Source organism: Pseudopipra pipra, chromosome 22 (genome assembly GCF_036250125.1).
Source record: "Pseudopipra pipra isolate bDixPip1 chromosome 22, bDixPip1.hap1, whole genome shotgun sequence".
Classification (NCBI taxonomy): domain Eukaryota; kingdom Metazoa; phylum Chordata; class Aves; order Passeriformes; family Pipridae; genus Pseudopipra; species Pseudopipra pipra.
This window is the reverse complement of record NC_087570.1, coordinates 6481136-6507755: the sequence shown is the minus strand read 5'-3', so window position 1 is coordinate 6507755 and position 26620 is coordinate 6481136. Positions and strand designations below refer to the sequence as shown.

Below are 26620 nucleotides of genomic sequence, written 5' to 3'. Positions count from 1 at the left end.
ACCAGCATCTCCCACAGGAGCTCTGGGGTGTCTCCCACCCCTTCCCCAGTCCCCCTGACCAGTGTTCTCCCACCCCACGGACTGGGACAGAGCTGAACCCGCAGCTCTCCCTCCCCAGCAGCTCCAAGCCCTCTAATTGCTCAGGCCCCAGCTTGACAGAGCGTTTACAAAGCACACTTGACTCCAGCCCAGCAATTAAACACCCTCGTAAATCCTGCCCAGGAAAATGAGCCTTAATCGGGGCTTAGGGCTCAGCCAGGTTCCCTTCACCCCTTTCCCAGCCCCAGGGATCACATGCTCTGGCAGCTCTGGAGCCTTCCCGGGGCTCCACCGGCCCTTCCACAGCAGGGTCACCCTGAGGGGCCTCTCTGGGGGTTTTTGAACAGTGACATCAGGGGCTTCCTCCCCCTGAGGTTGGTGGCAGAGTCAAGGGGGTCCCAGCTCTCCACATGTCCTTTGGGGTGGAATCCCCACTTGGAGCCTTTTCATCCTTTCCCTCAGGGCTGCTCAGAGTCCCTCAGGGCTGCTCAGAGTCCCCCAGGCCCCTGGTGGTCCCTCCTGGATGGAAGTTCTTCCACAAGAAGAACAAACTAGAAGGGGAACAAACCCGTCCCTCAGTGCCCAGAGTTATGAGAGTCCTCAAAGCTCTGCAGAAAGAGGAAACTCTGAGCAGCCTGGTCCAGTGGAAGGTGTCCAGGGTGGAACTGGATGAGCTTTAAGGTCCCTTCCACCCCAAACCAGCCTGGGATTCAAGTACAACTGGTTTGGAGATGGAAGGGGCTCTGCAGAGACCTGCAACACCCTGTCAACCAGGTTCCCTGGGAGCAGGTGCCCACCCTGTGTCCCTCCCCTATCCCTCCATGGCATCTCCCTCACCAAACTGGAAGGCAAAGCCAGGAAAGCAGTAACAAACACACCTGAGCTGCTCTTGGCTCCTGGCCAGCCCAGGTGAGGCTGTGAGAGGCTGTTTGCTCATTCACAGCCCACAATGATTTATTCATGGCGTGCTGGGGGGGCCTTTGTTTGTCACCCTGACAGCTCCCAGAGGTGGAGCAGCACAGGAAGGTTAACTCAGACCCAATGTTTACTTTCCAAAGAGTTTGGGACAGCCAAGGAACAACAGCTGGGAAGAGGCAGCAGCGGGAAGGAGGGAGGGCTCTTGACGCTCGTGGTGTCCGGGAACCTGGGAAGAGATAACCTGGCCAAACACCTGGATCTGGCAGAGCCAGTTCTTATTTTGTGTGGGAAAAGTTGGCATTAATCAGCTCCAACAGGTGACCAATGGTTTCTAGAGACTCTTGCTGGGGCAGCTCTTTGGCCAGGTCGAAGGCTTTCATCCCCACCTCCCGGGCCTGGAATGGGACAGAAGGAACACACAGGGATTGTCAGGAATCTGCCTTTTCTCACGGGGAAATACCTGCCCAGGGTCAGTGGAGGAGCAGCCTGGAGCAGATCCAGGCTCCCTTTTCGAGGTGACCTGTACAAGCTGCTTTACAGGAGAGCCTAAAGCTGCCAGATCTCATATTTAGGATCCAGTGGTGCAGACAGAAGAGATTATTGACCCCAGCCCCCCATCCCAGACATCACCTCCCACCTAATGCAGCTCATCTGAACATTCCCAAAGCTCTTTCAGGGAAAAAAAAATCAGCTGTATTGATTCAGTCTGAACTAAATCCCTCATTTTCCTCAGCAAGGAACTAAATCATTTCCCTTGGTAGCTCTTCTAGGGATTAGACATTCCCACAATTATAAAGCTTTGTCTTCTTTCTAATTTGAATTTGTTTCCTGGTGTCTTCCAAACACTCCCATGGCTGTGGCTTTCTCTGAGACAATGAAGAGAACATTAATATTTCAACACAGTGTTTTGCACCATCTGTATTTTCATTTCCCAAAACACAGGCAGGAGAAACTCAGGGTTTTTGAGCTGAGTCTGAATAGAGGGGCCTGATTTCCAGATGGTTTCTGCTCAGCACTTCCTCAAAATCAGTTCTTGGTAAGGCACAGTCTGGAACCTTTGGAACTTTCAGCCAGAAAAATACTGGGGTGCGAATTCTAAACTGATTTACAGGCTGCAGTAGAGCCAACCTTGAACTCAGAGGAGTGTGGAGTGGGAGGCCCATGTCCTGCTCGCTGTGTGACACCTCACCTGATGCCTAAAGGCAGCTGTGACAGGCAGTGACACTGCCAGGATGGCCCAGGGAAAGGATGGACACGGAACATGTGGAGAACTGCAGGACCTGCCGTGCATGGCAGAGAGCAAAACAGCTCCAGAGGGATTGTCAGCCTTGACAGGATGCAGGTCACAGAATCCCTGAGTGGTTGGCTTGGGAGAGACCTTAAAGATGATCCAGTTCCACCCCTGCCATGGGCAGGGACACCTTCCACCAGCACAGGTTGCTCCAGGCCCCGTCCAACCTGGCCTGGGACGTTCCCAGGGATCCAGGGGCAGCCACAGCTGCTCTGGGCAACCTGTGCCAGGGCCTCAGGGAGGAATTTCCCCCCCAGTATCCCACCTAAGCCACTGCTTTGAAGCCACCACATGCAGGTCTCTGAGGCAGCTCCATGCTCTGTCCCCCCCTCATGGGCTCGGGAGATGTCCCATGGGAACGAGTGTTCCAGGAGAGGGAGTGACCCCCAAAAACACTTGGCCAACCCTTCCAGCCACAACTCACCTTTTCCAAATCCAGGCCCAGGTAGTGGAGCATGGCCAGGGCGTGCAGGACTCGGGCTGTTTCCTCGGGGAGCTGCTGCTTCTTCCTGACCCCCAGCAGGGCCTGCAGCACCCGCCTCGCTTCTTCCCCCTGGGCCTCGGCTGCGAGGGATGGAAACATCCCGTTGGATGGGTGGGTTTGGGTGAGGGAACACATTCCAAACTGCCCAGTGAGCTCTTCCAGACATCAAAGTGTTTCTGCTACAAACATCAATTGAGGTGCTGAGGGCCTGGCACAGCGGTGGCTGCCCCTGGAAGTGTCCAAGGGCAGGTTGGGCTTGGAGCAACCTGGGCTGGTGGAAGGTGTCCCTGCCCATGGCAGGGGGTGGGATGGGATGAGCTTTAAGGTCCCTTCCAACCCAAAGCTGCCTGGGACTCTGTGATGCCATGATCCCAGCTCCATGCACATTCCATGCCCATGAAGAGAACTCTTTTCATCTGTCAGTGATTGTGTTGATCAGCCTTAGTGAGGATGTGGAGTCACAAAAACTGCAGGAGAAGAACAATTTTCCTACTCCTGTCACAACAAAGACAGTCTCCTGTAGCCCTGCCTTGGTGTGGTTCCTTCTTTGGGAACTCCTGATGGAGACAATGCCAGGAAATGGGATGCACAGAAATGTTCCTCCTAGAAGCACAGGATCCCAGACTGGTTTGGGTTGGGAGGAACCTTAAAGCTCCTTCCGTTCCACCAGACCAGGTCGCTCCAAGTCCTCTCCAATCTGGCCTTGGACACTTCCAGGGATAGAAATTCCCTCCCCTGCCAATATCCTAGCTAGCACAGATGGTAGAAAGGAGACAAAACCCACTGTCTGCTCTGGCTTCAGTGGAGCTTGGAGTAGTACCAGGCTCATTAATGCTTCAGGCACATTTAAGTCCCACTGAGAGACCCCCCAGCCTCTTTCCCGTGAATATTCTCCTGATAACACATCCAATTATCAGGACAGGCTCTTCCATGGAGCAGCTCTCTGCTGCTCCAGGAGAGAGCTGTAACCCCACCTAAAGGAGGGGAAGTGTCACCTTCATTATTAAAGGGAGATGAAGGAACTGCAGAGAAATGAGAATGTTCAAGTCTCGAGTTGCACCAGGGGAGGTTTAGATCGGATATTAGGAAAAAACTTGTCATGGAAAGACATGTAAAGATTTGGAACAGGCTGTCCAGGGAGCTGGTGGAGCCATCACCTCTGGAAGTGTTCAGGAAATGTGTGGATGTGGCACTTGAGGACATGGGTTAGGGGTGAATGTGGCAGTGCTGGGGAAAATGGTTGGGCTCGGTGATCTTAAAGGTCTTTTCTAATGATTCCATGATTCCATGATTCTATGAAGTGGAATCAAATCCTGAAAGGCAAAATCTTGCTGCAGTCACTGCCAAGGGTGCTGTGAAAGGGAGTGTGTGGACAGAGAGGGCAAAGCTGCTGTGCCTCTGTGGAAAACCCTCATTCCTGAAGGTGCCTCGTGGCACAACCCACTGAACACCCGAAACACCCGGAGCTCCCGCTGAAATTGGGCTCTGGGAATGCCACACCAACCCTAACACTGTGAACACGATCTGCAGGGTGCACAGGCTCTTCCAAACCCCACTTTCCAAGTGGTTCTGGGGCAACAGCAGCTCTTACTCATGCCGTCCTCGGCCACCTCCTCGTCGTCAGCCCACGGAGCCGCCTCGGCGCGGGCGCGGAGCCGCCGGAGCCGTCCCTGGTGCTCCTGCAGTGAGCTCAGCAGCCAGGAATGCCACAGCCTGGTCACCTGGCAGGAAGCACAGGAATTATTTCACTTGTGTGGGTACCTGGTATTCCTTGTTCTCCAAACAATGTCTCGGGCACGGCCTCTCCGCGTGCCGGCGGGTCACTGAGCCACGGATGTTCCACGCCGGGATCGCTCCAGCTCCTCCCACACAGCCCCAGCTGGGACCTCAGCTCTCCACCTGAGCACTGATTTTAACCAGACTTGAACCAATCCAACCAAAATATTCACCAGAAGTAAAGTCTGGGGGTGGATTGTGCAGCTCCCAAAGCCTGGCTTCCACAAAAATCGCTCTAAACAAACGAAAGCTCATTTCCCCTCTCCCCTCCCCCCAGTTATTAAATCAATTAGGTAATTAGATAATTCAGTTAGATAATTATCAATTAGATAATTCAGTTATTAAATCAGTTAGATAATTATTACTTTCCTCTCTTGATCAGTCCATTCTGAGAATCTTTTATCAGTGTGACTTTTCATTGATTCCCAGCATTAATTTTAGGTGGTTTTTTGTGTCCTGCCCTTCACTGGCTTTGGAACCTCCTTGGAGACCCTCTCTCCTTTAACCTCTGGCACAGGGAATTTGAAGGCAAAGCTGCTTTTTGACAGGTATTTGGCTGCCCAAACTGAAGACATTTTAATTAACAACCCCGAGCACAGGATTAAAGTCTCCTGCTTTTAACTCGTAGAATTATTTAAGTATGAAAAGGGTTTCTGAGGCTGAGCTTAAAAAGTTGTTATGGTCACCAGCATATTGATTAAAAGTTGGGAAAACATTGGAAAGAGCCCCCAAAAAACCTGAGGAATGATGGATTTTGGTTCTACCAACCTCAGTGTAGAGTGAGTTTGCCACATCCACTTTATTCTGGCGGAAGAAGATGTTGGCCATGTGGAAATACCCCCCAGAGACCTCAATGGAGTCCACTCCAAAGGCAGAAGTAGCAAGATAAACCTGAAATCAATATTAAACACAAAAAAAAATAAACCCCAGAAGTTTAATGTTCATGTCAGAGCTGAAAAGTTTTTCCTTATGGATTAATGATGTTGCAGGTGTTCAGGTTTTGTTATGTTGGAAGGGTTGGTTGTACCTGGTTGGGATTGGAAAGTGTGGGGCTAAAAACTGGATTTTGGGGTTTGTGGAGAGGAAGGGGGTACTAAAAAGTTGGATTTTGGGGGGGTTATCCATAGGAGACATATAAAAAGTCGTATTTTGGGTTATGTAGAGGAATGAGGTATTAAAAAACTGGATTTTGGGGTTTATCGTAGGAGTGAGGTACTAAAAAGGTGTCTTTTGGGGTTGATCCATAGGAATGAGGTATAAACTTCTGTATTTTGGGGCTATCCATAGGAATGAGATATCAAAAAGCTGCATTTTGGGTTTATCCATAGGAATGAGGTACTAAAAAGGTGTTTGGGGGTTCTGTAAAACAGTGAGGAATAAAAACTGTATTTGGGGTTCTGTAAAGGATTGAGGTATCAAAAACTGTACTTGGGGGTTGTACAAATGGATGAAGTACTAAAAAGCCATATTTTGGGGCTGAACCATAGGAATGAGGTATAAAAAGCTGTATTTGAGGGTTCTCTAAAGGAATGAGGTACCAAAAATTGTATTTGGGGGTTGTACAAATGAATGAGGTATAAAAGCTGTATTTGGGGTTTATCCACAGGAATCAGGTCCTAAAAAGCTGCATTTGGTGTTTATCCAGAGGAATGAGGTCCTAAAAAGCTGCATTTTGGGGTTTCTCCTAAGGAATCAGGTCCTAAAAGCTGCATTTTGGGGTTATCAACAGAAATCAGGTCCTAAAAAGCTGCATTTTGGGGTTTATCCATACAAATGAGGTCCTAAAAGCTGCATTTTGGGGTTCCTCCTAAGGAATCTGGTCCTAAAAAGCTGCATTTTAGGGTTATCCATAAGAATAAGCTGCATTTTGAGGTCAATCCAAGGGAATGCAACATCCCAACCCCGCCTTTTCCTGGGCCAGAGGAACCTTTGGAACGTGTTCCCCTCGATCCAGGGCAGGTTTCCCCCCTCTCCTCCCCCCTGTGCCCGTCCCACCTCTCCCAGGTGCCCCCCTGCTGCCTTGCCAGCCCTGCTGGAGCCCCTGGACTGGGATTGGGAAGGCACTGGTGCATTCCAGCTATTCTGAGCCGGCGTGTGACTCTCAGCAGACCCTGGACACGCAGCCAAAGGTCCCAGCAGCTCCTGGGCTGCTCCAACCTGGGACAGCCACTTGCTAAGAGCAAAAAAACTTCATTACCTGGTGCCTTTTCAGGCAGCACATTTAGGAATCTTCAAACCAAAAAGGGATTTGGGGAATGTCCCGAGCTTCCCTTTGTGGGAATCTTGAATTCCCAAAGGGTTTATAGCATAAGAAAAGAGTGGGTTGTGTCTGTTAGAATGGAAAGGGTCTGATTCTTGGCCCTCATCCCTGCCACCCACACAAAGCCACTATCAAATTCCCCAGGAGTGGGGAGCCATCACTCGGCACAGGATAAATTTAGTCACCACGGGACAGAAATAGGATGTGGAGAAGTTCATCTGGCTTTGGAGGATCAAATGGCAGGCAAAGCATCCCCAGGAACACAGCTGGCAACCCCCACTTCCAATGTAACAAACTGTTCTTGTGGCTCAAAAGGTTGAATTGGGGAAATTCAACCCTGGAATTGGGTGATTGAACCAGATGCTGAAAGAGTTAAATGAGGCATTAATTAAATGTTGGCTGGAGATCTGGGAAAGTATTGAGCCAAAATATAAATTATCTGTGGGATAAGAGGTGACAATATGAGTTTGGGGCAGGAATGTCTGGGCATCTCAGCAAAGCTGATGGAAAAATTTAAAGGGAGAGAAGGAATGTGACAAGGACACGAGGAATGTGACAAGGAATGAGACAAGGAGTGGCTGAGGGAGCTGGGGGGGCTCAGCCTGGAGAAAAGGAGGCTCAGGGGGGACCTTCTCACTCTCTGTAACTCCCTGACAGGAGGGGGGAGCTGGGGGGGGTCGGGCTCTGCTCCCAGGGAACAAGGGACAGGATGAAACGGCCTCAAGTTGTGCCAGGGGAGGGTCAGATTGGATATTAAGGAAAATTCCTTCACAGAAAGGGTGGTCAGACACTGGCACAGGCTGCCCAGGGCAGTGGTGGAGTCCCCACCCCTGGAAGTGTTCAGAAAACCTGTGGATGGGGCACTTGGGGCCGTGGGTTAGTGGTGGGCCTGGCAGTGCTGGGGAATGGTGGGACTCACTGATCTCAGAGGGGTTTTCCAACCTCAGTGATTCCCTGATTCTCTATCACTTCACAGGAAGAGGGATAACTGGTAAAACCCAGCTTTGGCTCCCACATGGACACACCGGAGTCTTGGATCCATCCAGTTCAGGTTTTTGGGATGTGAACCCTCTGGGGATCCCATATTTGCCTGCTGGGGTTTCCATATCAACCCAGGAGGAGGGAAGGAATCAACTCCAAGGTGTTCCTGTATTTTGGGGGACTCACATCAGTGGCCAGGTGATACAAAGCCTGGTCAAGGTTTCCTTGAGCGATACAGAACAGCCCCAGCCCGCGGTGTAGCCTGGACTGGAGAGCAGCAGGGCAGTCTGGGCTCTGCAGGACGATCCACTCGGCCTCAGAGAGGTACTTGGACGCCTGTCGGAGATTCCCAGTGCCTGGAATGACATGTGGAAAAAAGCAGGGAGATAAGGATAAAGAGCATTTTTTTAATCTGGAAAGTCAGAGGATCCTGCCTGCTGGGTGGTTCCACGTGGAGATGGAGTCTGGGGATTCCCCACTTCTCTCCCGTGTGCTCCTGAGCTGCCCATGTGTCCAAAGGCTCATTTACACCCAGGCTGAGGGTCGAGAGCTACAAGAGGAGCCAGAAACCACAGAATCCCAGGATGGTTTGGGCTGGAGGGACCTTAAAACTCATCTCATTCCACTCCCTGCCATGGAATAAAATTCCAGAATTCCAGGATGGTTTAGGTTGGGAAGGACCTTAAATCCCACTCAGTCCCACCCCTGCCTTGGGCAGGGACACCTTCCACCAGCCCAGGTTGCTCCAAGCCCCATCCAACTTGGTCTTGGACACTTCCAGGGCTGGGGCAGCCACAGCTTCTCTGGGCACCCTGTGCCAGGGCCTCCCCACCCTCCCAGCCAAGAATTCCTTCCCAATATCCCAGTCTAGATCAACTCTCTTTCAGCTTAAAACCATTCCCCCTTGTCCTGTCCCTCCATCCCTTGTCCCAAATCCCTCTCCAGCTCTCTTGGAGCCACTGGAAGGGGCTCTCAGGTCTCCCTGGAGTTTCCCTTCCCCCGGCTGAACCCTCCCAGCTCTCCCAGGCTCTCCAGAGGGTTTATTGCCCTGAGGATCTCTGGGACACGTTTCCCAAACAGGTTCACTCCATGACTCGCACGCTGTCACACTGCAATTACTCATAGGAATGTTTTTCCCCTGCTCTCACCACAGCATTTAGAAGGAGCCCTGAGCCAGCCCCGCTCTGCCAGCAGGGCATTGTGTGTTCCTGGAATGGCAGTGATTTACATGGAGCTCTCAGCCCTTTGCCCATGGAGCAGAGCAGCTCCCATGCCCTAATTTGCCGTGTTTTCCAAAGCACACAATGAGGAGAAGCTCTGCTCAGGCAGAGCAGGATTTGTGAATGGACCGGGGCGTTCCTGGGGTGCAACGGCCTCAGAAAAAACCTTCCCTGAGATAAAAAGCACAGCCAAGCACCCTCGGGAATGTGATGCTTCAGGGAGTCATCCGAGGTCACAGAAGCAAAGAGCAGACTTTCATTCGGCTTCTCTTGTGGCAATTAGAGGAGAGGGAGTGAAAACTCCAGTTGCTTTCATTGCTTCTCTTCCCCAGCCCCACAGAAAGGGGGTGTGAGGAGGGTGTGTGTGTGTTTGGCACTTCTCAAATCTCCCCGCAACGTCCTTGAGGCAGAGCAGGGCACAGAGCCCACAGAGCCGGCCCTTCCCTGATAAATGGGAAAAGGAAACCAGAAACCTGACCCCCAGGAGGCCTTGCCCTTGCCAGGGGTTGGATCCAGACAATGCTCACCCGTGGAGGCCTCGGCCAGGAGGAGATAAACAGGCACCAGTTGCACGGAGCTCCAGCCGAACACGCGGGCGCTGAAGCGAAGGGCCTGCAGGGCTGCAGGGAGGGCTTCCAGGGCCTTCCCTTCCCAAAGGAACCTCTGGGCAGCACTGACAGCCACCTCCACGATGGACTTCTGCAGGGAAACACAGGCCAGGGCAGAGGGAGAGAAGGGGAGAGAGAAAAATCACAGATTCACTGGTTTGGGTCGGAGCAACCTGAAAATCCGTCTTGTTCCACCCCCTGCCATGGAATAAAATCATGGAATCCCAGACTGGTTAGGCTTGGAGGGAACTTAAGGCCCATCCTGTTCCACTCCCTGCCATGGAATAAAATCATGGAATCCCAGACTGGTTAGGCTTGGAGGGACCTTGAGGCCCATCTCATTCATCCCCTGCAGTGGAATAAAATCATGGAATCCCAGGCTGGTTTGGGCTGAAGAGACCTGAAAGCCCATCTCATTCCACCCCCTGCCATGGAATAAAATCACAGAATCCCAGACTGGTTTGGGTTGGAGGGACCTGAAAGCCCATCTCGTTCCATCCCCTGCCATGGTCAGGGACACTTTCCACCAGCCCAAGTGGTTACAATTGCACAGCCTCCTTTTCAAATCAAGTTTTCAGACTCTAAAGCAGTGATTGTAATGCAGTTTGTGGCTGTAATTAATAGGCAGACATTAAAGCTGTCATATTAGAGCATATTAGAGCATATTAGAGCTTGGCTTCATTCCTGCTCCGAGCAGGAACAGCTTTGGCCATCCCTGTAGGTCATGTGGTGCCTTCCAGGATGAAGAATCCTTTACTGCTCCTGACAAGGGCTCATAAGGCTGAGCAATAAAAGCTGTGAAGCACAGAAAATGATCATCACAAGACCAGAGCAGAGATCAGACAAAGGGGCTCCGCCGGGCTCTGCCGGGAACGCGGCTGACTCAGAGGCAGTGGAGCAGCTCCGGTGGTGCCAGCTGGGCACAGCTCCGGCTGCCAGGGCTGGGGAGCCAGGAGAGAGCTCCTCACACAGAGTGCAGCTTCATCCCACCCTCTCCTGGCCAGCTCTGGGCTGGTGCTTTGGGTGCAGAGGCTGGAAACGGGTCAAAATCCAAATGTGTTACCCCTGGAAAACCCCCCACCAGGGTTTGGGGGCAGCAGCGTCTGGGTTGGTTGTCAGAACCTGTAAGTTATCCTGTATTTATCCATGTCTGGCCCCTCCCTGCCTTTTACTGCTCCTGCCAGGCCACACCATTTGGTCTTTTCACCCTTTGCAGCATCTGCAGTGACCCCCAGCTCCACAAACATCTCCATCCAAATGCTGCTCCCTGCCAGGAGTGTGGATGCTGTGCCCTCACAGGGCAAAAGAGCCAGGATCCTTGGAGAACCCCAGAAAGGTTTGGATTGGGAGGGACTTAAAACCCATCTTGTTCCACCATGGGCAGGGACACCTTCCACTAGACCAGGTTACTCCAAGCCCCATCCAGCCAGTTCCCAACACTTCTCCATCAGCTTTTCCCACCAGTGGTGTTGCAGGGAAGCTGCCTGGGAAGCAGTGGGATGGGAGGGAAGCTGCTGGGAAGCAGTGAGATATCAGGAAAGCTGCCTGGGAACCAGTGGAGTGGCAGGAAAGCTGCCTGGGAAGCAGTAGAGGTGCAGGAAAGCTTCCTGGAAAGCAGTGGAATGGCAGGAAAGCTGATGGGAAGCAGTGGGATGGCAGGGAAGCTGTCTGGTAAACTGCCTGGGAAGCAGTGGGGTGGCAGGGAAGCTCCCTGGGAAGAAGTGGAGCTGCAGGAAAGCTGCTGGGAAGCAGTGGGATGAGAGGGAAGCTGTCTGGGAAGGAGTAGGATGTCAGGAAAGCTGCCTGGGAAGCAGTGGGATGGCAGGGAAGCTGCCTGGGAAGCAGTGGGATGGCAGGGAAGCTGCCTGGGAAGCAGTGGGATGGCAGGGAAGCTGCTGGAGAGCCCTGGTAAGTCAGTGAGGCCCTGACTCCCTGGGCACCACAGAAAATACCACTTCACCTCTTTATTACCTTCTGCCTCCAGCTGGGGCTAAGCTGGGCAGAGAAACCATTCCCAGAGCTCCTGGAGGCCAGGCTTTGGCATTTTGCTGAGCTCCAGGTGCTCAGAGTGAGGCAGAGAGGGTCATGCCAGAGGTGAAGGAGCAGCTCAGGGACAGGGAAGCTCCAGGACAGCCCAGGAGTGTTTCCTGGAGATCCTGGCTGAGGTAAAGAGGCACTGGTTTGGATAAATGAGAGCTTCAAAGAACACAGCCCAGAGCAAGAGTCCCCTGCCAAGAGCTGGAAAACATAACAGCCATCCCTGAGCTACCAGAATATGGAGAGGGAAAAGGAAGGATTTCCAGAGAAGCTGTGGCTGCCCCATCCCTGGAAGTGTCCAAGGCCAGGTTGGAGCAATCTGGGCTAGTGGAAGGTGTCCCTGGCAGGGGGTTGGAATGATGGTCTTTAAGGTCCCTCCCAACCCAAACCAGTCTGGGATTCTATGAAACCCAAACTGTATCCAGGGAGCACGTGGTGCCCAGGGGAAAGCCAGGACATGCTCGGGGCAGCAGCAGGAAAAGCTGGTATTGCTCAGGCTGCTTTTTCCATCTGTGCCAGGCTGGTGCAACCAGCAGGGCCCTGGTACGTGGGCACAGCCCAGATTGGCATCTGGGAGGGGCTGGAGATTGGGATCATTCCTTTTTTTACTCCTTGTCGATGGGATCATCTCTGCTTCCCAAGAGTGAACTATCTGAAACATCTGCAGAGCTGGGGGTTGGACTCTGGCACAGCTTCCAGGAGGTGGAGGAAGGGCAGGAGGCAAGAGGAGCCCTGGAGCCCTGAATATTTTCTACCACAGTTCCAAGCCTGGGGGGGACCATTCCCTTTGGCCTGAACAGCCCTGGGAGGATCACTGGATCATTCCCTTTGACCTGAACAGCCCTGGGGGGATCACTGGATCATTCCCTTTGGCTCTGAACAGCCCTGGGGTGATCACTGGATCATTCCCTTTGGCCTGAACAGCCCTGGGGGGATCATTGGATCATTCCCTTTGGCCTGAACAGCCCTGGGAGGATCACTGGATCATTCCCTTTGGCCTGAACAGCCCTGGGGGGATCATTGGATCATTCCCTTTGACCTGAACAGCCCTAGGGGGATAATTCCCTTTGTCCCTGGCCTGGTTTTCCCCCTTTCCCCCAGCCCTTCTCATTTTGGGCTCTTTTCATGTGAGCTGCAATTAGAGGTTTCTCTGAACTGCCCCCACACAATTTTTGGGGGGGCTTGGGGAGGCCAAGGACCCCAGCTCTGCTCCAGGTGGGAGCAGGGGGTTGGGAATGTGCTCAGGGTTCAGTGCCACATCCATTATCCACTCCCAAACTCCTGGTGTGCCTGGAGAAAGGAGGATTTAGGGAGGAGGGCAGGTCCCATCGGCTCAGGCCGAACCTGCAGCCCCCGTGGCTGGAGCTCTGCCGAGCTGGATCCTCTGGGACCTTTTCCCATGCCCAGGGGCTGTGGGGAGCTGACATCACAACATCACACAGGCAGGTGAGGCTCTTTTCCAAACAGAAACTTGGAATTCTGTCAGTTTGGAGGTGCTGGCTGCAGGCACTCCCAAGGCAACGTTGACAGCAGCAGATTTCTATCACCAAAGCTCTGGAACCCGGACGAGGAATAGGAATGAAACTCCTCACTCCTGGCTCCCTGCTCCTGGAGCCACTGGGCATTGGGATGTGCCCAGGCTTCCCTGTGTTCTGGCTGGGGCTGGAGCTCTGTGTTTTCTAAACAAACACCGTGCAGGAGGGGGAGAAGTGCAGCAGAAATATTCAAAAACCACCAAATCCACGGGCAGGCTCTGGGCACTGGGTTTTTCCTCTGGCTATCATGAGACTGCAGAGCTTTCCCCCTCAGCTCCAAAGGCCTTTTTTCATGGAATCCCAGACAGGTTTGTGTTGGGAGAGACCTTAAACTCATCTCATTCCACTCCCTGCCATGGACAGGAACACTTTCCACTAGCCCAGGTAACTCTAAACCCCATCCAACCTGGCCTTGGACACTTCCAGGGATCCAGGGACAGCCACAGCTTCTCTGGGCAACCTGTGCCAGGGCCTCCTCACCCTCCCAGGGAAGAACATTTTAAAGCATTTTGTTGGCTCTGGAAGAGGAATGTGATGCAGCCAGTGAGACAGGGCACTAAATAACCTTCCCCCTTTCCCAGATCCTCTCAGCCAGGCCAGGCCCAGCCTGGCTGCCCCAAACCCTGCTGGGCACAAAGGCACTTTCTCATTCTCTTCCTCTTCTCACTTCTCCCTCTCTCTGGGAGAGCCACCAGGTCACGAAGGGATTTCCAGTGTCTCCCTCCTTTCTTCAGAAAGAAGGAAGGCAAAGTGTTGCAGCAAAGAAGAAAGGCAAAGTGTTCCAGCACATCCTGTTCCCAGAACCTATTTTATTTGACCAGGCTGGAGACAAAGGTCAAAGAACAGACATTGTTAAGGGTTGTTAATGGCCCATTAAAGTCTTTTCTTCGAAGGAAACTCAGTCTGCAGTCCCTGCCTTCCCAGGCTGAGACAGGTGAACCCCAACCTAGAGCAACTCCCTCTCCTCCTCCAGCCCTTCCTGCTGGCTTTCCCTGCCCCTAATTAACCCAGCTGATTAGCTTCCAGCTAATCAAGGAGCATTTCCTCCAGCTGGCACTGACGTGGCTCTTGGGATGTGTAGGGGTTGATTTGAGCTGATGTAACCACAGGGTTCAATAGAGGGGGAGTTCCTTGGAACAGCTTCAAGCAGTTCTGGGTGGAAAAAATCCTGCCACACCCTCTGTGACACCGATTTTAACCTTCCCTGCAGACCTTATAAAGGATCAACTCCAGCAGAACCTGGAACTGAGGAGGTTTGGCATTTTCTGGGCCACGCTGGCCCGACACACCTTCTGTGGACTTTGCTCCACAGGCTCACGTGGGGTTTTCAGCCAGACAGGAGTTTCCAAACCAGCCTGGGCTGTCACTGCCCAGTTCCTGTAAAACCCAGAGGAATCTGCTGCCCAAAGCCTGTCACGAGCTCTCCCCAAGCAGCACTTTTGCCTTCACAGATCCTCTTCCCCCTCCCCAGCCTTTGGAACTGAATTTAGAATTCCTCTTTCTGGAGTCTCCCAAGAAACACAACAGCAATGAGCTGCTCACCAAAGCCCCACACCTGGGCCAGAAACACCTATAATAATAACACAATAATAATAACAACTCGTGGCAAATCCCTGATGTTCTTCTCAATGGCTGGATTGTTCCCAGCTCAGTCTGCTGCCCCTTTACTCCAGGACTAGGAGTTCTGCAATTACAGAGGAAGAATTTATTTCCAGGGGGAGGGTTTTCAGGAGCAGATGCACCTGGGTGGGGTGATTTAGCAACACGGTGGGGCAGCAGCTCCTGCCACCCCACAAACAGAGAGAGAAAGAGCTGCAAACCACCAGGGCTGGGCAGGAGCTGCACATCTGCACCTACCCCGGGGCTCCAGGGGAGATAAAAGACTGCACTTAGTGGGAAAGAGCATTCCAGGGCCAAGCTGGGCAGGTAAACAAAGGGAAGGGACTTGATTTCTTTGCCCCCCCTGCTCTAGGAAAGGGGATTCCCTCCCTTCAGCCTGGAAGAAGCAGGATCCTGGACTAACCAGGGAAATGGACCACCTGGCCAGGGAGGAGAGCCAGGATTGTGCTGCCTCAGGAAGATCAGGACTTGCAGTGAGGGCTGTGGAAAAGGCTGGAGGCTCCAGAATCACACAGAGGGTGCTTCCACTCCCCTCATTGTTGAGGCTTTGTTTGGAAAAACAACCCCCAAGTTGCAATCAGGCACCAAATCACCCAAGGAGGTGCCTGCTGCCTTTCCTGGGAGCATCCAGAGAGAGGAATTCTAAAGGGGTGAAGGCAAAAGTCCTGCTCTGCTTTAGGCAGCAGATTCCTCTCAGTTTTATAGGAATGGGCAGTGACAGCCCAGGCTGCTTTGGAAGCTCCTGTGTGGCTGAAAACCCCAGGTGAGCCTGTGGAGCCCAGTTTGTGGAGGGAGAGAAGGTGGAATTAACCTCCCTTGGAGCACTTTGAAGTGGTGTTTGCTCTGCTGCACCCACCTGCCTCCTCAGCAGCTGCTCCTTGCCGTGTTCTCTCTCTCTTTCTGAGTGGAAGCAGGGCTGGGGTGGGATGAGCAGGGGGCAGATCTTCTCGTGGATGCTGTTCCAGTCAGCCCCCTGGTGAGAGGCATCGCTGCCAAAGGGGGCACAGCCAGAGTTTTATCCATCTTGGAGATGGTGGGAGGGAAGATTATCCCCTGCTGGGCCTTCTGGACTCTCCCCACAGGAATCCCCCTCACCCCAGCCCTTGGGCTGCTCACAGGGCACATGATATTCCCAGATGGAGGCACAGCTCTGTCCTGCCAAGCCCACCTGGTGCTGGGTGTTAAAATCCTTATTTAAATCACTCCCCGAACTCCTGGTACAGTCAAATCCCTGGATTTGTGTCCCTATGGACACAAAACCCCCTCAACCAACCCAACCCAGGTCACTGTGGGAGCAGGGAATGCTCAGTTCCTGTGGAATTGCTCCAAGGGCCGTGGGGGGGGACGTTTGGGACACCCCAGAGCTCCTGGATTTGCTCCCTGTCCGATGCTGGGAGTGAGCAGGAATGTTCCAGGTGAGCAGGACCACTCCAGCTCCTGCTGCCTCCCTGCTCAGTTCCATCCAGGACCCTCTCCAGGCTCCCTGGTTCCATACCAGTCTGGTCCCTGCCTCCTGAGCTCTGTCCCAGATCTCATCCCTGCCATCCTGGCTCTATCCCTGTGTCCCAGGCCTTGTCCTGGGGCTGTCCCTGTGTCCTGAGCCTCATCCCAGGGACAATTCCTGCCTTTTGCCTGTGTCCCAGACACATCCCAGGCTTTGTCCCTGGCTCTCAGTCCTTGTCCTGGGCCTGTTCCTGCCTCCAGCCCCTCATCCTGGTTCTGTCCTGAGCCTTGCTGTGGGATTATCCCTGTCCTGAGCCTTGCTGTGGGACTATCCCTGTCCTGAGCCTTGATGTGGGACTATCCCTGTCCTGTGCCCTGTCCCAGGCCTGATCCTGCCTCCTGTGTTTCATCCTGGGCCTTCTCCCAGTGTCCTGAGCCTTATCCCAGGCTTTCTCCTCACGTCCTGAGCGTTCTTCTGGGCGTGTTTCTGCCTCTTGTGTCTCATCCTGGGCCTTCTCTGTGTGCCCTGAGCCCCATCCCGGGGCTGGTCCCTGATTCCTGCCATGTCCCAGGCCTGTTCCTGCTTCCTGGGCCTTCTCCCTGTGTCCTGAGCCTTATCCTGGCTTTTCTCCCCATGTCCTGTGCCTCATCCTGGGACCAGTCCTGGCCTCTTTCCCTGTCCTGTCCTGCCTCCTGGGCCTCATCCTGGCCCTTCTCCTGGTGTCCTGGGCCCCACTCCGAGGCCAATCCCTGCCTCCTGCCCTGTCTGGGCCCGATCCTGCCTCCTGGGCTTTCTCCCTGGGTCCTGGGCCTTCTCCTGGATCTGTTCCTGTTTCCTGTGTTTCATCCTGAGTCTTTCCCCTCGTGTCCTGAGCCTTATCCCGGGCCTTTTCTGTGTGACCTGAGCCTTGTCCTTGGACTGGTCCCTGACTCTTGCTTTGTCCCAGGCCTGTTCCTGCCTCCTGGACTTTGTCCCCACCTCCAGCACCTCATCCTGGGACTAGTCCTGGCCTCTTGCCCTGTCCTGTCCTTCCCCCTGGGTCCCATCCTGGCCTTTCTCCTGGTGCCCTGGGCCCCATCCTGAGGCCAATCCCTGCCTCCTCATCCTGCCTCCTGGGTGTCCCGAGCCTTCTCCCAGGCTCTCTCCCAGTGTCCTGAGCCTCGTCCTGTGCCCGTTCCTGCCTCCCGTGTCTCACCCTGAGCCTTCTCTGTGTGTCCCGAGCCCCGTCCTGGGGCTGCTCCCAGGCCCGTAGCTGCCTCCTGGCCCTTCTCCCTGCCTCCCTCCCGCGTTCCATCGCTGCCTCCTGCCCCGTCCCTGTCCCCTCACCAGTAGCGGACGAGGCGGCAGCGCGGGCAGAGCCGCGGGGCCGGGCGGGTCCCGCACAGTTCGCAGCGAGGCCGCCCCGCCATGGCCGGCCCGGTGCCTTCCCCGGCCGGGAGCGTCCCGCGTTGCCATGGCAGCGCTTCCACGGGCCGCAAAAATTCACTTTAGGGTCGGCTTTCCCTTCCAGTTCTCTCCACTAGAAGTCTAAAAGCTGCTTTTGTGTTATGCTACGTACGCATAACCTCCCTCTATGGCGTTAATTCCGTATGTAAGATATGGGAATGTTATTTTTGTATCCTTCAAAAATCCTGAACTTCAAAAATTCCAGTCATTCTAACAACTCTCTACTTGGTTTGACTGTCTACATTTTCCTTTGATTCTTCATACTACACCCGGATTTTCCTCAAATGTAATTATACTCATTTCTTTGTACCTTTCTGACACACTATTCCTCTACTTCTTATTAGTGAAGTCTTAATTCTGCCTCTGACAAAGGCAGGGATCACCTACATTTTTATGTCAATTAGTGTTCTGTGACCTTTCATCTGAGATTAGTGATTTCAACAAAGAAATAGAGAAACTATTTCAAAGTACTTGTGGAAGTGAATGAAACAGTTTACAGTGTTTTAGTTGGGAAACTAAGACAACTGTCAGCACCTGCGGAAGAGAGTGATAAAAGCGAAAAAGGAGACGAGACAAGACTGGGTTTAGGCCTTGAACCAGGTCCAGAAGGAAGGAAACCGTGTCAAGAGTAAAACAAGCAATTCGAGGGGGGAAATGGAGTGGGACAGGTGAGGGAATCCTCAAATCTGTAATTAGGAAGTTGTCTAAACTGATGAAACCTATGCGATTCGGGGTGCGTGCTGGGGAATCCTTCCCGACACATCCGGCGCTGCAATAAACGTGTGTGTCTTTTTCGGCTGTATGTCCTCAAAACGAAGTCCGGAGAGCGTCTTCCCCGGCTTTTCGGGGTGAAGTCCGAGAGCGTCGGCGTTGCCAAGGCAACACTTCCGGGGTGAAGGCTGCCGGCGACGGCGTTGCCAAGGCAACACTTCCGGTGGTGGCAGGAAGGAGAACTATTCACTTCCGGCGGGCGGGTCATGGCGGAACCGGGAAAGGAGAAGGGGGAGAAGGAGGACGCGGAGGACGCGGCGGCGCTGGCGGCCGAGCGCCGGGTGCGGGCGTGGGCGGCGGCGCAGGTGGCGCGCGGGCGGCGCGTGGCGCTGGTGACCTCGGGCGGGACGCAGGTGCCGCTGGAGGCGCGGGCCGTGCGCTTCCTGGAGAACTTCAGCAGCGGGCGGCGCGGGGCAGCCTCGGCCGAGCGGCTCGTGGGGCTCGGCTACGGCGTGTGCTTCCTGCACCGCGCCCGCTCCGTCTTCCCCTGGGCCCGCGCGCTGCCCCCGCACGGCCCCGCGCTGCTGGACGCGCTCCGCCTCACCCCGGGCCCCCCGCCCGGCGTGGCTGCCGCGCCCGCCGCGCTGCCCGCGCTGCTGCCCGCGCTCCGGGACTACCACCGGGCCACCGAAGAGGGAGCGCTGCTCGCCATCGAGTTCACCGAGCTGGCGGAGTATCTGGCGCTGCTGCGCGCCGCGGCCAGGGCGCTGGCACCGCTGGGTACTGGGGGGACGGGGGGTACACGGGCATGGGGTGGCTTTGGGGTGGGGGGCAGGGGCAGGGCAAGAGACGGCGAGGTCCCCCGTGGGGGTCCCCAGTGTGAAGGGACAGAGGGGGACCGGGTGTGAGGAGATGGCGTGGCCCCAGGAGGGTCCCTGGTGTGAAGGGGGCACGGGGATGAGGGGATGGGGGGCAGGAGCAGGGCAAAAGAGAGTGAGGTCCTGCCGTGGGGGTCCCCAGTGTGAGAGGACGGGGCAGACACCGGGTTTGAGGGGATGGGGAGGAATGAGGTGAAGTCTGGGTGGGAGGGCATAGGGGGAACCCGGGGGACCTGGCAGTGAAGGGATGGAGTGGCCCGGGTGAGGGGCAGGAGCAGGGCAAGAGCAGATGAAATCTCCCAGGGGGGTCCCCAGTATGAGGGGATGAGGTGGCCCAGGAGGGTCCCTGATGTGAGGGGATGGGGGGACACAAGGGATGAGGAGGAACCAGGTGAAGTCTGGGCAGGAGGGGACATGGGAACCAGGGGGACCCAGGAATGAGGGGATGGGGTGGCCAAGAAGCAGGGCAAGAGAGGGTGAGGCCCCTCATGAGAGTTCCCAGTGTGAGCGGATGGAGTGGCCCTGGAGAGTCCCTGGTGTGAGGGGACAGGGAGGAGCAGGGGGGACCTGGGAATGAGGGGATGGGATGGTCCAGGTGGGGGGCAGGAGAAGGACAAGAGAGGGCAAGGTCTCACATAGGGGTCCCCAGTGTGAGGGAATAGGGGGGAGCTGGGCGGTACATTGGGTATGAGGGGATGGGTGGAAAACTTGGGGGGATACCAGGTGGGAAGGGATGGGGTGACCCCAGGAGGGTCCCCCCCATGGTGTGAGGAGACAGGGAAGAACTGGGGGGAACCTAGGAATGAGGGGACAGGGTGGCCTTCAGGTGGGGGGGTAGAAGGCAAGAGAGAACGAGGCCCCTGTGGGGCTCCCCAGTGTGAGGGATGGAGGAAATGGGGGGACACCGGGTGTGAGGGGATGAGGTGGCCCCAGGAGGGTCCCTGGTGTGAGGGGACAGGGAAGAACTGGGGTGGCCTTGGCGTGGGGGGTGTAAGGCAAGAGAAGGATGAGGCCCATTTGGGGGTCCCCAGTGTGAGGGGACAGAGTGGCCTCGGGAGGGGGCCCGGGCCTGAGGGGACATGGGCCCCCATTTTGGGGAACATGGGCATGAGGGGACGTGGTGGTTGTGGGGGCCAGGTGAGGGGGGATGTCCCTGGTGTGAAGGGACAATATGGCCCCCTCAGGGTGGCCCCAGAGCCCAGGTATGAGGTGACAAGGTGGCCCTGTTGACTGTGGGGCTCTGGCATGAATGGACCTCTTATCTGGGGCAAGGCAGACCCCAGTGGGGGATGGTGTGTGTGAGGGACCCCTGTGAGGGGGCAGCGCTGCCCTGCTCAGGGCGGTGCTGGGGGTGCTCTGAGGGGGCCCTGCTGGCTCTGGGGTCCCTGGGGTGACAGGGCCAGGCCATGGAGGGGTGACAGGGCCAGGCCATGGAGGGGTGACAGGGCCAGGCCACGGAGGGGTGACAGCAGCTCTTTCCCACAGGCTCCAGTGTCATGTTCTACCTGGCAGCCGCCGTGTCCGATTTCTACATTCCGGCCTCTGAGATGCCTGAGCACAAGATCCAGTCCTCGGAGGGGCCCCTGCAGGTGAGGCCCCCCCTCTCTGCCACCCTCCTCTGCCACCCCCTTCTTGCTCCCAGGGTCATGCCTGGCTGTGGATAAAGCCTGGGAAAGCTGCAAAGCACCGGCTCATGTGTGTTCTCAGAGGGAACGGGAGGGCGAGTTTTTCCACAGGGTTGGAAATGCTGGAGTTGCATTGTTTTGTTCTTATCTTGCACCAAGGGGCCCAGATAAAGGGCAGGGCAGGGTCAGCCCTGCTTTGCTTTGATCCAGGTTTATTTTTAGGATGGCATGGAGGGGGTTGAGTGGCAAACTCCAGCCCCAGCAGTGAGTGGTGCCATGCATTATCCGTGGGTTATCCATGGGTTATCCACAGGGAGGGAGCGGTGTCCCAGCACTGCTCTTTCTGGGTGTGAGAGGCAGCAGCTCCAACATATCAGCAGTTGTGCTGTGGAATGTGAAGGGGCACCTGTGAGATGCCTCCTGCTCTTCTGGCTTTGTCCTTTAGAGCTGTCTGTGCTTCCATGGAGACGAGGAGAGGTGGGTCTCAGGGAGCTGAAGTGCTCCAAGAATAGCTCCTGGAGTACTTGAGTTGCTGCCTTCTGGCTGGAGAGAGGCTTTGGACAAGGGCCTGGAGTGACAGGACAAGGGGAAATGGCTTTAACCTAAAAGAGGCTTGATCCAGACTGGGATTTTGGGGAGAAATTCTTCCCTGTGAGGGTGGGGAGGCCCTGGCACAGGTTGCCCAGAGAAGCTGTGGCTGCCCCATCCCTGGAAGTGTCCAAGGCCAGGTTGGAGCAACCTGGGCTAGTGGGAGGTGTCTCTGCCCATGGCAGGGGGTGGAACAAGATGGTCTTTAGGGTCTCTTTCAAACCAAACCATTCCAGGACTCTGGGTCCATCCTGCCTGCCCCAATGATAGTCCAACACACACGTCTCTTGCCCTCTCAGTGATGGGAGCAGTTGACTCCAGAGCTCTGTGTGTAAAAAACACCAAATTAATTGAATTTAATCAGCTTCTGGGCTTATTTCTTTATCATTAGCACCAGAAAGGTGGGACCCAAGCTGATCCCCAGTGATGGGAAGCTGGAGAACAGAGTCTCCTACTTTTTTCCCCCCCTGTACTTTGGGACTTTGAAGCCTCATGTGCCTTAAGGAGTTGAGAGAAGCAAAGCTGAAGGTGGAATAAACTGCCTGGATTCTAGAGAGCTGAAAAACTCAGACTTCTGAAGCTGTAATGCTTTTTTTTTCTTTTTTTTTTAAATCTTCCTCTGCTTATATTTGTATTCCCAGAGTGGGGTTTAGCTCTGGGAATGCAGAGTTCCTGTGGCCCTGCTTCAGAACTCCCCTGCTTTTTGTGGGTACCACTTTGCTCATGGAACTGAGTTGGGCTGAGTTGAATTGAACTGAGTTGAATTAAGTTGAATTGAATTCACACCCTGCTCATTGGTGGCACCTCACTGATCCTTTAAGTTCCATTTACAGGGCGTTGCAGTGACATTTGAGCACTGTTTGCTTGGGGCTGATCAAACACTGCCTTGCAGAACTTCCCGCTGCGAGCTGGAACTTCCCTCTCTTACTAAAACTCACTGTGATGTTTTGACTGACGGGTTTTTTTGTCCTTCACAGATCACAATGAAGATGGTGCCAAAAATGCTGTCCCCCCTGGTCAGAGACTGGGCCCCTGAGGCCTTTGTGATTTCCTTCAAGCTGGAGACGGATCCCCAGCTCCTGATCGACAAGTCCCGGCAGGCCTTGGAGAAGTACCGGCACCAGGTGGTGGTGGCCAACGTCCTGGAGTCCCGCAGGACCTCTGTCATCATCGTCACCAGCGACTCACAGACCCCCCTGTCCCTCTCGGAGGAGGAACTAGCACAAGGCATGGAGATAGAGGAGAAAATTGTGAGTTACCTGCAGGGGCAGCACACGGCCTTCATAGAGAGGAAAGGCTGAGGAGCAGCTGGGAATTGTGCTGGAGAGGAACTGGGATGATTCCCTGGAGTGATTCCCTGTCCAGGTAAATAAACCAAACCTCCAGGATGCTCTGGAGGCCCATCCAAAACCGTGTCACTTCTCCACAGCTTGGCCACGATTTGTCGTGGCTTCGGGAAAGAGAAATACACGGAAGTGAAACCCTTCCAAAGGAGGGTTCTCCTGGTGTCCAGAGCAGGAAAGGATTTGGTTTCTGTCCCCTGGAGGGAGGAGAAATGGTGCAGGTGTCTATATAATATAAAGAACTTCTTGAATCTCTCTCTTCCAAGTTTCTTTTGGAATGGCTGGAGGACGGAATGGGGCTTTGCAGCAAAGATGTGCTGGTTTTATGGCTGGAGTGTGGAATCAGCTGGTGCTGAGGGTGGATGGTGAAACAAGGGTGGGAAAAGGAGGAGAATGAGGTGACAATGACTTTGGGGAGCAGCTGCTGTGCCAGGAGAGGTCCCAGTTCCTACAGCTCAGCAGTAGGTGCTGTAGAGTGGCCCTAAAGCAGCTGCTTCAAAGGTTTTCCTCCCATCCCAGGTGTTCATAGGCTGCTGGAGGGGATAAAGGCAGGGAAACGTGGCATGGAGCACAGGGGATGTATCTGAGCCTGGGGACAAGGGGTTGGAGAAAAGGAGTGGGCACTGAGGGGGGAGGTGTCCTGGGAAGGAGCTGGGGAAGGGTCTGGAGCAGCAGGAGCAGCTGAGGGAGCTGGGGGGGCTCAGCCTGGAGAAAATGAGGCTCAGGGGGGGACTTTCTTGCTCTCTACAACCCCCTGACAGGAGGGGGAAGCCGGGGGGGGTCAGGCTCTGCTCCCAGGGAACACGGGACAAGATGAGAGGAAACAGCCTCAAGTTGTGCCAGGGGAGGTTCACGTTTTCATATTGTGAAAATTCCTTCATGGAAAGGGTGGTCAGGCATTGGGAGGGGCTGCCCAGGGCAGTGGTGGAGTCCCCATCCCTAGAAGTGTTCAAGGAATGTGTGGTGTGGAACTTGGGGACAGCAGTGCTGGGTCAATAGTTGGACTCAATGATCTCAAGAGGCTTTTCCAACCTTGATTCTGTGGTTCTGGGTGAGCAGAAGGAGTGGCAGTGATGGACCCTGGGAGGAGCTTCCTCTTGGCTGGAGTTCAAACTGGGACATTGCTGCTTTTCTCTAAACCCTCTTCCATCCCATTCCCAACTTCCCAGCGTTTGTTCCTGTGTGTCTGCAAGAACCAAAATGGTAAAAACCTTCAGTGCAGCTCTGCTGCTGTTCACTGTGTGCCTGCTCACCTGCTTGTCCTTGCAATAGTCACTGGGAGCCTGGAAAGGAAGACAACAGCACTTAGGAACACTGGATGCCTCTCCAGAGGGGGAACTGCCCTGGTTAAAACCATCGTGGGTTCAAGGAGGCAGCAGAGATGTTGTAATTACACTGTCACGTGAAGGTGAGGTGTGCTCATAAAATGGGGGAAAATAAACCCAGGAGAGCAAGAAAAGAGTGTGGGAATGGGATCAGGAGATTCCATTAGGGATGGGAGAAAGAGTCCAGGTTGTTCAGGAGGGCTGAGATCCAGCTGGAGAAGGAACTCACAACTTCAAGGTGGCCAGGACTGATAGAGAAGGGGGTGAGAGAACTGGAGAAGCTCCAAGAGCTGCCTGTCTTCCTCTCCCAGTGTGTAATCACTGGGGATGTCAAGTCCTGCTAGTTCAGGGATTTCCCTTGTCTTTGGAGCTGCCAGCAGCAGGGATGGATCAGCAGGGATGAGAATGTCAGAGCTTGTGTAAGTTGAAGGTGCCCTTGCAGGAGTGCTGGGACACAGAGTGGGAAAAGTGCCACCAACATTGTCTTGGACTGTTCTGGGATTCCTCTGGGAAGGAGAGCAGTGATCTGAACAGTTTGGAGAGCAGATTGGGGCATCACCTGCCCCAGGCCCTGTGGGGTCTCAGGGGCTGGGAACACCACTGTGGGGGTTGTATCTGCCTCTCCTTGCTAGGCCCAGGTTGGGGAGACTCTTGAGCCACAGCCACCCCAGTCCCATGTCGGGGATGATCCTGTTCCAAGCAGGAGCTGCTCCTGTTCCTAAGCCCAGGAATGCTCCAGCCTGGCCATATTTGGGCACCAGCCGTTCCCTTTTGGGGGTGCTGGGTGTGGTACCATGAGTTGGAAGGGGTTCCTGCAGGTCCAGGACCATCTGTCCAGGGCTTTCTGGGGATCCCTGACTGCCCATGGAAGGTCCTCCCTGTGCTCTGCTGTGTCGCTCTTCTCCATGGCTGGGTCTTCTCCTTCCCTTGTGCAGTCAGGGAGTGAGCTCTGCAGGATGGAGCTGCTTTACTTTGCAGTTCCACCATCTCAAGGAATCATCTTTGGGTTGGGACAGACCTTAAAGCCCATCTCATTACACCCCCTGCCATGGGCAGGGACACCTTCCACTAGCCCAGGTTGCTCCAACCTGGCCTTGGACACTTCCAGAGATGGGGCAGCCACAGCTTCTCTGGGCAACCTGTGCCAGGGCCTCCCCATCCTCACAGGGAAGGATTTCTCCCCAAAATCCCAGTCTGGATCAAGCCTCTTTTAGGTTTAAGCCATTCCCCCTTGTCCTGTCCCTCTATCCCTTGTCCCCAGTCCCTCTCCAGCTCTCCTGGAGCCCCTTTAGGCACTGGAAGGAGCTGTAAGGTCTCCTTGGAGCCTTCTGTTCTCCAGGTGAACCCCCCCAGCTGTCCCAGCCTGGCTCCAGAGCAGAGGGGCTCCAGCCCTTGGAGCAGCTCCGTGGTCTCCTCTGGGCTGGCTCCAGCAGCTCCACGTCCTTCCTGTGCTGGGCCCCCAGGGCTGGAGGCAGCTCTTCAGGGGGGTCTCACCTGAGCACTGGAAGGGGCTCTAAGGTCTCCCCGGACACCTCTCCATGCTCGGTTCAGCTCCAGCAGTTTCCCTTGGAAGGAAACCGGGATAACTTTTTGCCCGGTTTGGGATTTTTGGCGGCCGGTCTGTCCCGCGGGACCCCCGCCAGGGGGCGCCTGTCGAGTGGGGAGTGACCAGGGGCGTGGCCTCAAACTGCCCCTGCACGACACTATTGGCTGGAGGCGTGGCAGTGGGCGTGGCCTCCCGGCCCCCACGACACTATTGGCTGGGGGCGTGGCCTCATAGCCCGATTCAAGACCTCGCTGTCTGGGGGCGTGTCCTCTGGGGGCGTGTCCTGTTGCCATGGCGACGGGGGTCCGTCCCGCCGCATGGACGCGGCCGCGGCCGCCGCCCCGGTGGGTGCCCGGAGCGGGCCCGGGGGGCCTGTGGTACCCCCGGGGTTACCATCGGGGGGGCGGGGGTGCCCCCGGGACCGACGTCGGGGGCTGAGGGGCGGCGGTTGTACCCCTCGGAGGGTTGTTTTATCCCCGGGACCAGCCTGGGGTTTCGGGGGGTCAGTGGAACCCTGGGTTTGGGATCGGGGTTGAGGGGGGTCGGTTGTACCCCCAGGTTTGGGATCGGGGTTGAGGGGGGTCAGTTGTACCCTGGGTTTGGGATCGGAGTTGAGGGGGGTCAGTTGTACCCCCGGGTTTGGGATCGGGGTCTGAGAGGGGTCGGTTGTACCCTGGGTTTGGGATCGGGGTTGAGGGGGGTCAGTTGTACCCCCGGGTTTGGGATCGGGGTCTGAGAGGGGTCGGTGGTACCCCCGCAGGGGGTTCGGGGGGTCAGCTGTACTGCCTGGTTTGGGGCTGAGGGGGATCGTTTGTACCCCCGGGACCGGCCCGGGGGTTTGGGGGGTCAGTTGTACCCCCGGCACCCGGGGCTGAGGGGACCAGTCGTACCCCCGTGGGGGGTCGGGGGGTCAGTCGTCCCCCGTCTCACTGCCCTCTGTCCCCC

The 26620-nt window shown here is 55.3% G+C and overlaps 3 protein-coding genes and 1 long non-coding RNA gene across 14 annotated transcripts in view; 2 read left to right on the top strand and 2 right to left on the bottom strand.

Moving 5' to 3' along the window:
- Positions 1 to 923: 923 nt before the first annotated feature.
- ZMYND12 (zinc finger MYND-type containing 12) lies at positions 924 to 17683 on the bottom strand. 4 transcript variants are annotated; one of them, XM_064678722.1, is made up of 8 exons: positions 17540 to 17668; positions 15626 to 15758; positions 9497 to 9668; positions 7936 to 8105; positions 5277 to 5399; positions 4324 to 4453; positions 2673 to 2812; positions 924 to 1352 (listed from the first exon to the last, which is right to left on the bottom strand). In XM_064678722.1, the coding sequence occupies exons 1-8, from the start codon at positions 17620 to 17622 to the stop codon at positions 1233 to 1235; spliced, it is 1071 nt and encodes a 356-aa protein (XP_064534792.1). In that variant the 5' UTR covers positions 17623 to 17668; the 3' UTR covers positions 924 to 1232. The 4 variants fall into 4 exon arrangements, with proteins under 4 accessions (XP_064534792.1, XP_064534794.1, XP_064534795.1 ...); XM_064678723.1 differs by lacking the exon at positions 924 to 1352 and adding an exon at positions 1665 to 1823 and having other exon boundaries at positions 17540 to 17669; XM_064678724.1 differs by lacking the exon at positions 15626 to 15758 and having other exon boundaries at positions 17540 to 17683.
- A 928-nt stretch (positions 17684 to 18611) lies between these two features.
- Positions 18612 to 23055, top strand: PPCS (phosphopantothenoylcysteine synthetase). 2 transcript variants are annotated; one of them, XM_064678727.1, is made up of 3 exons: positions 18612 to 19150; positions 20734 to 20837; positions 22439 to 23055. In XM_064678727.1, exons 1-3 carry the CDS (start codon positions 18637 to 18639, stop codon positions 22760 to 22762), a joined length of 942 nt encoding a protein of 313 aa, XP_064534797.1. In that variant the 5' UTR covers positions 18612 to 18636; the 3' UTR covers positions 22763 to 23055. The 2 variants fall into 2 exon arrangements, with proteins under 2 accessions (XP_064534797.1, XP_064534798.1); XM_064678728.1 differs by having other exon boundaries at positions 18652 to 18711.
- A 769-nt stretch (positions 23056 to 23824) lies between these two features.
- Positions 23825 to 25860, bottom strand: LOC135425932 (uncharacterized). Its single transcript, XR_010435798.1, has 2 exons — positions 25624 to 25860; positions 23825 to 23990 (listed from the first exon to the last, which is right to left on the bottom strand). It is a non-coding gene; the product is annotated as an uncharacterized LOC135425932 (long non-coding RNA).
- Positions 25861 to 25976: 116 nt separating this feature from the next.
- CCDC30 (coiled-coil domain containing 30) overlaps positions 25977 to 26620 on the top strand; it is a 44620-nt gene continuing 43976 nt past the window's right edge. For 5 of the 7 annotated variants that reach the window (XM_064678714.1, XM_064678717.1, XM_064678712.1 and 2 more), the window contains exon 1: positions 25977 to 26019. In XM_064678714.1, coding sequence (XP_064534784.1) covers positions 25993 to 26019 — 27 coding nt within the window. In that variant the 5' untranslated portion in view covers positions 25977 to 25992. Of the gene's footprint in view, positions 26020 to 26077; positions 26178 to 26620 lie in introns of those variants that run through there. The other 2 variants (XM_064678718.1, XM_064678719.1) reach the window with 1 other exon arrangement.

Coding starts and splice junctions, on each gene's coding strand:
- ZMYND12 (XM_064678722.1), bottom strand. CDS start 17,622: ATGGCGGGGCGGCCTCGCTGCGAACTGTGCGGGACCCGCCCGGCCCCG. Junction 8,106..9,496: donor CCTGGCCGAGGCCTCCACGG/GTGAGCATTGTC, acceptor ATGTCATTCCAG/GCACTGGGAATCTCCGACAG. Junction 4,454..5,276: donor CAAACTCACTCTACACTGAG/GTTGGTAGAACC, acceptor GCTTCCTGCCAG/GTGACCAGGCTGTGGCATTC.
- PPCS (XM_064678727.1), top strand. CDS start 18,637: ATGGCGGAACCGGGAAAGGAGAAGGGGGAGAAGGAGGACGCGGAGGAC. Junction 19,151..20,733: donor CAGGGCGCTGGCACCGCTGG/GTACTGGGGGGA, acceptor TCTTTCCCACAG/GCTCCAGTGTCATGTTCTAC. Junction 20,838..22,438: donor CCTCGGAGGGGCCCCTGCAG/GTGAGGCCCCCC, acceptor TGTCCTTCACAG/ATCACAATGAAGATGGTGCC.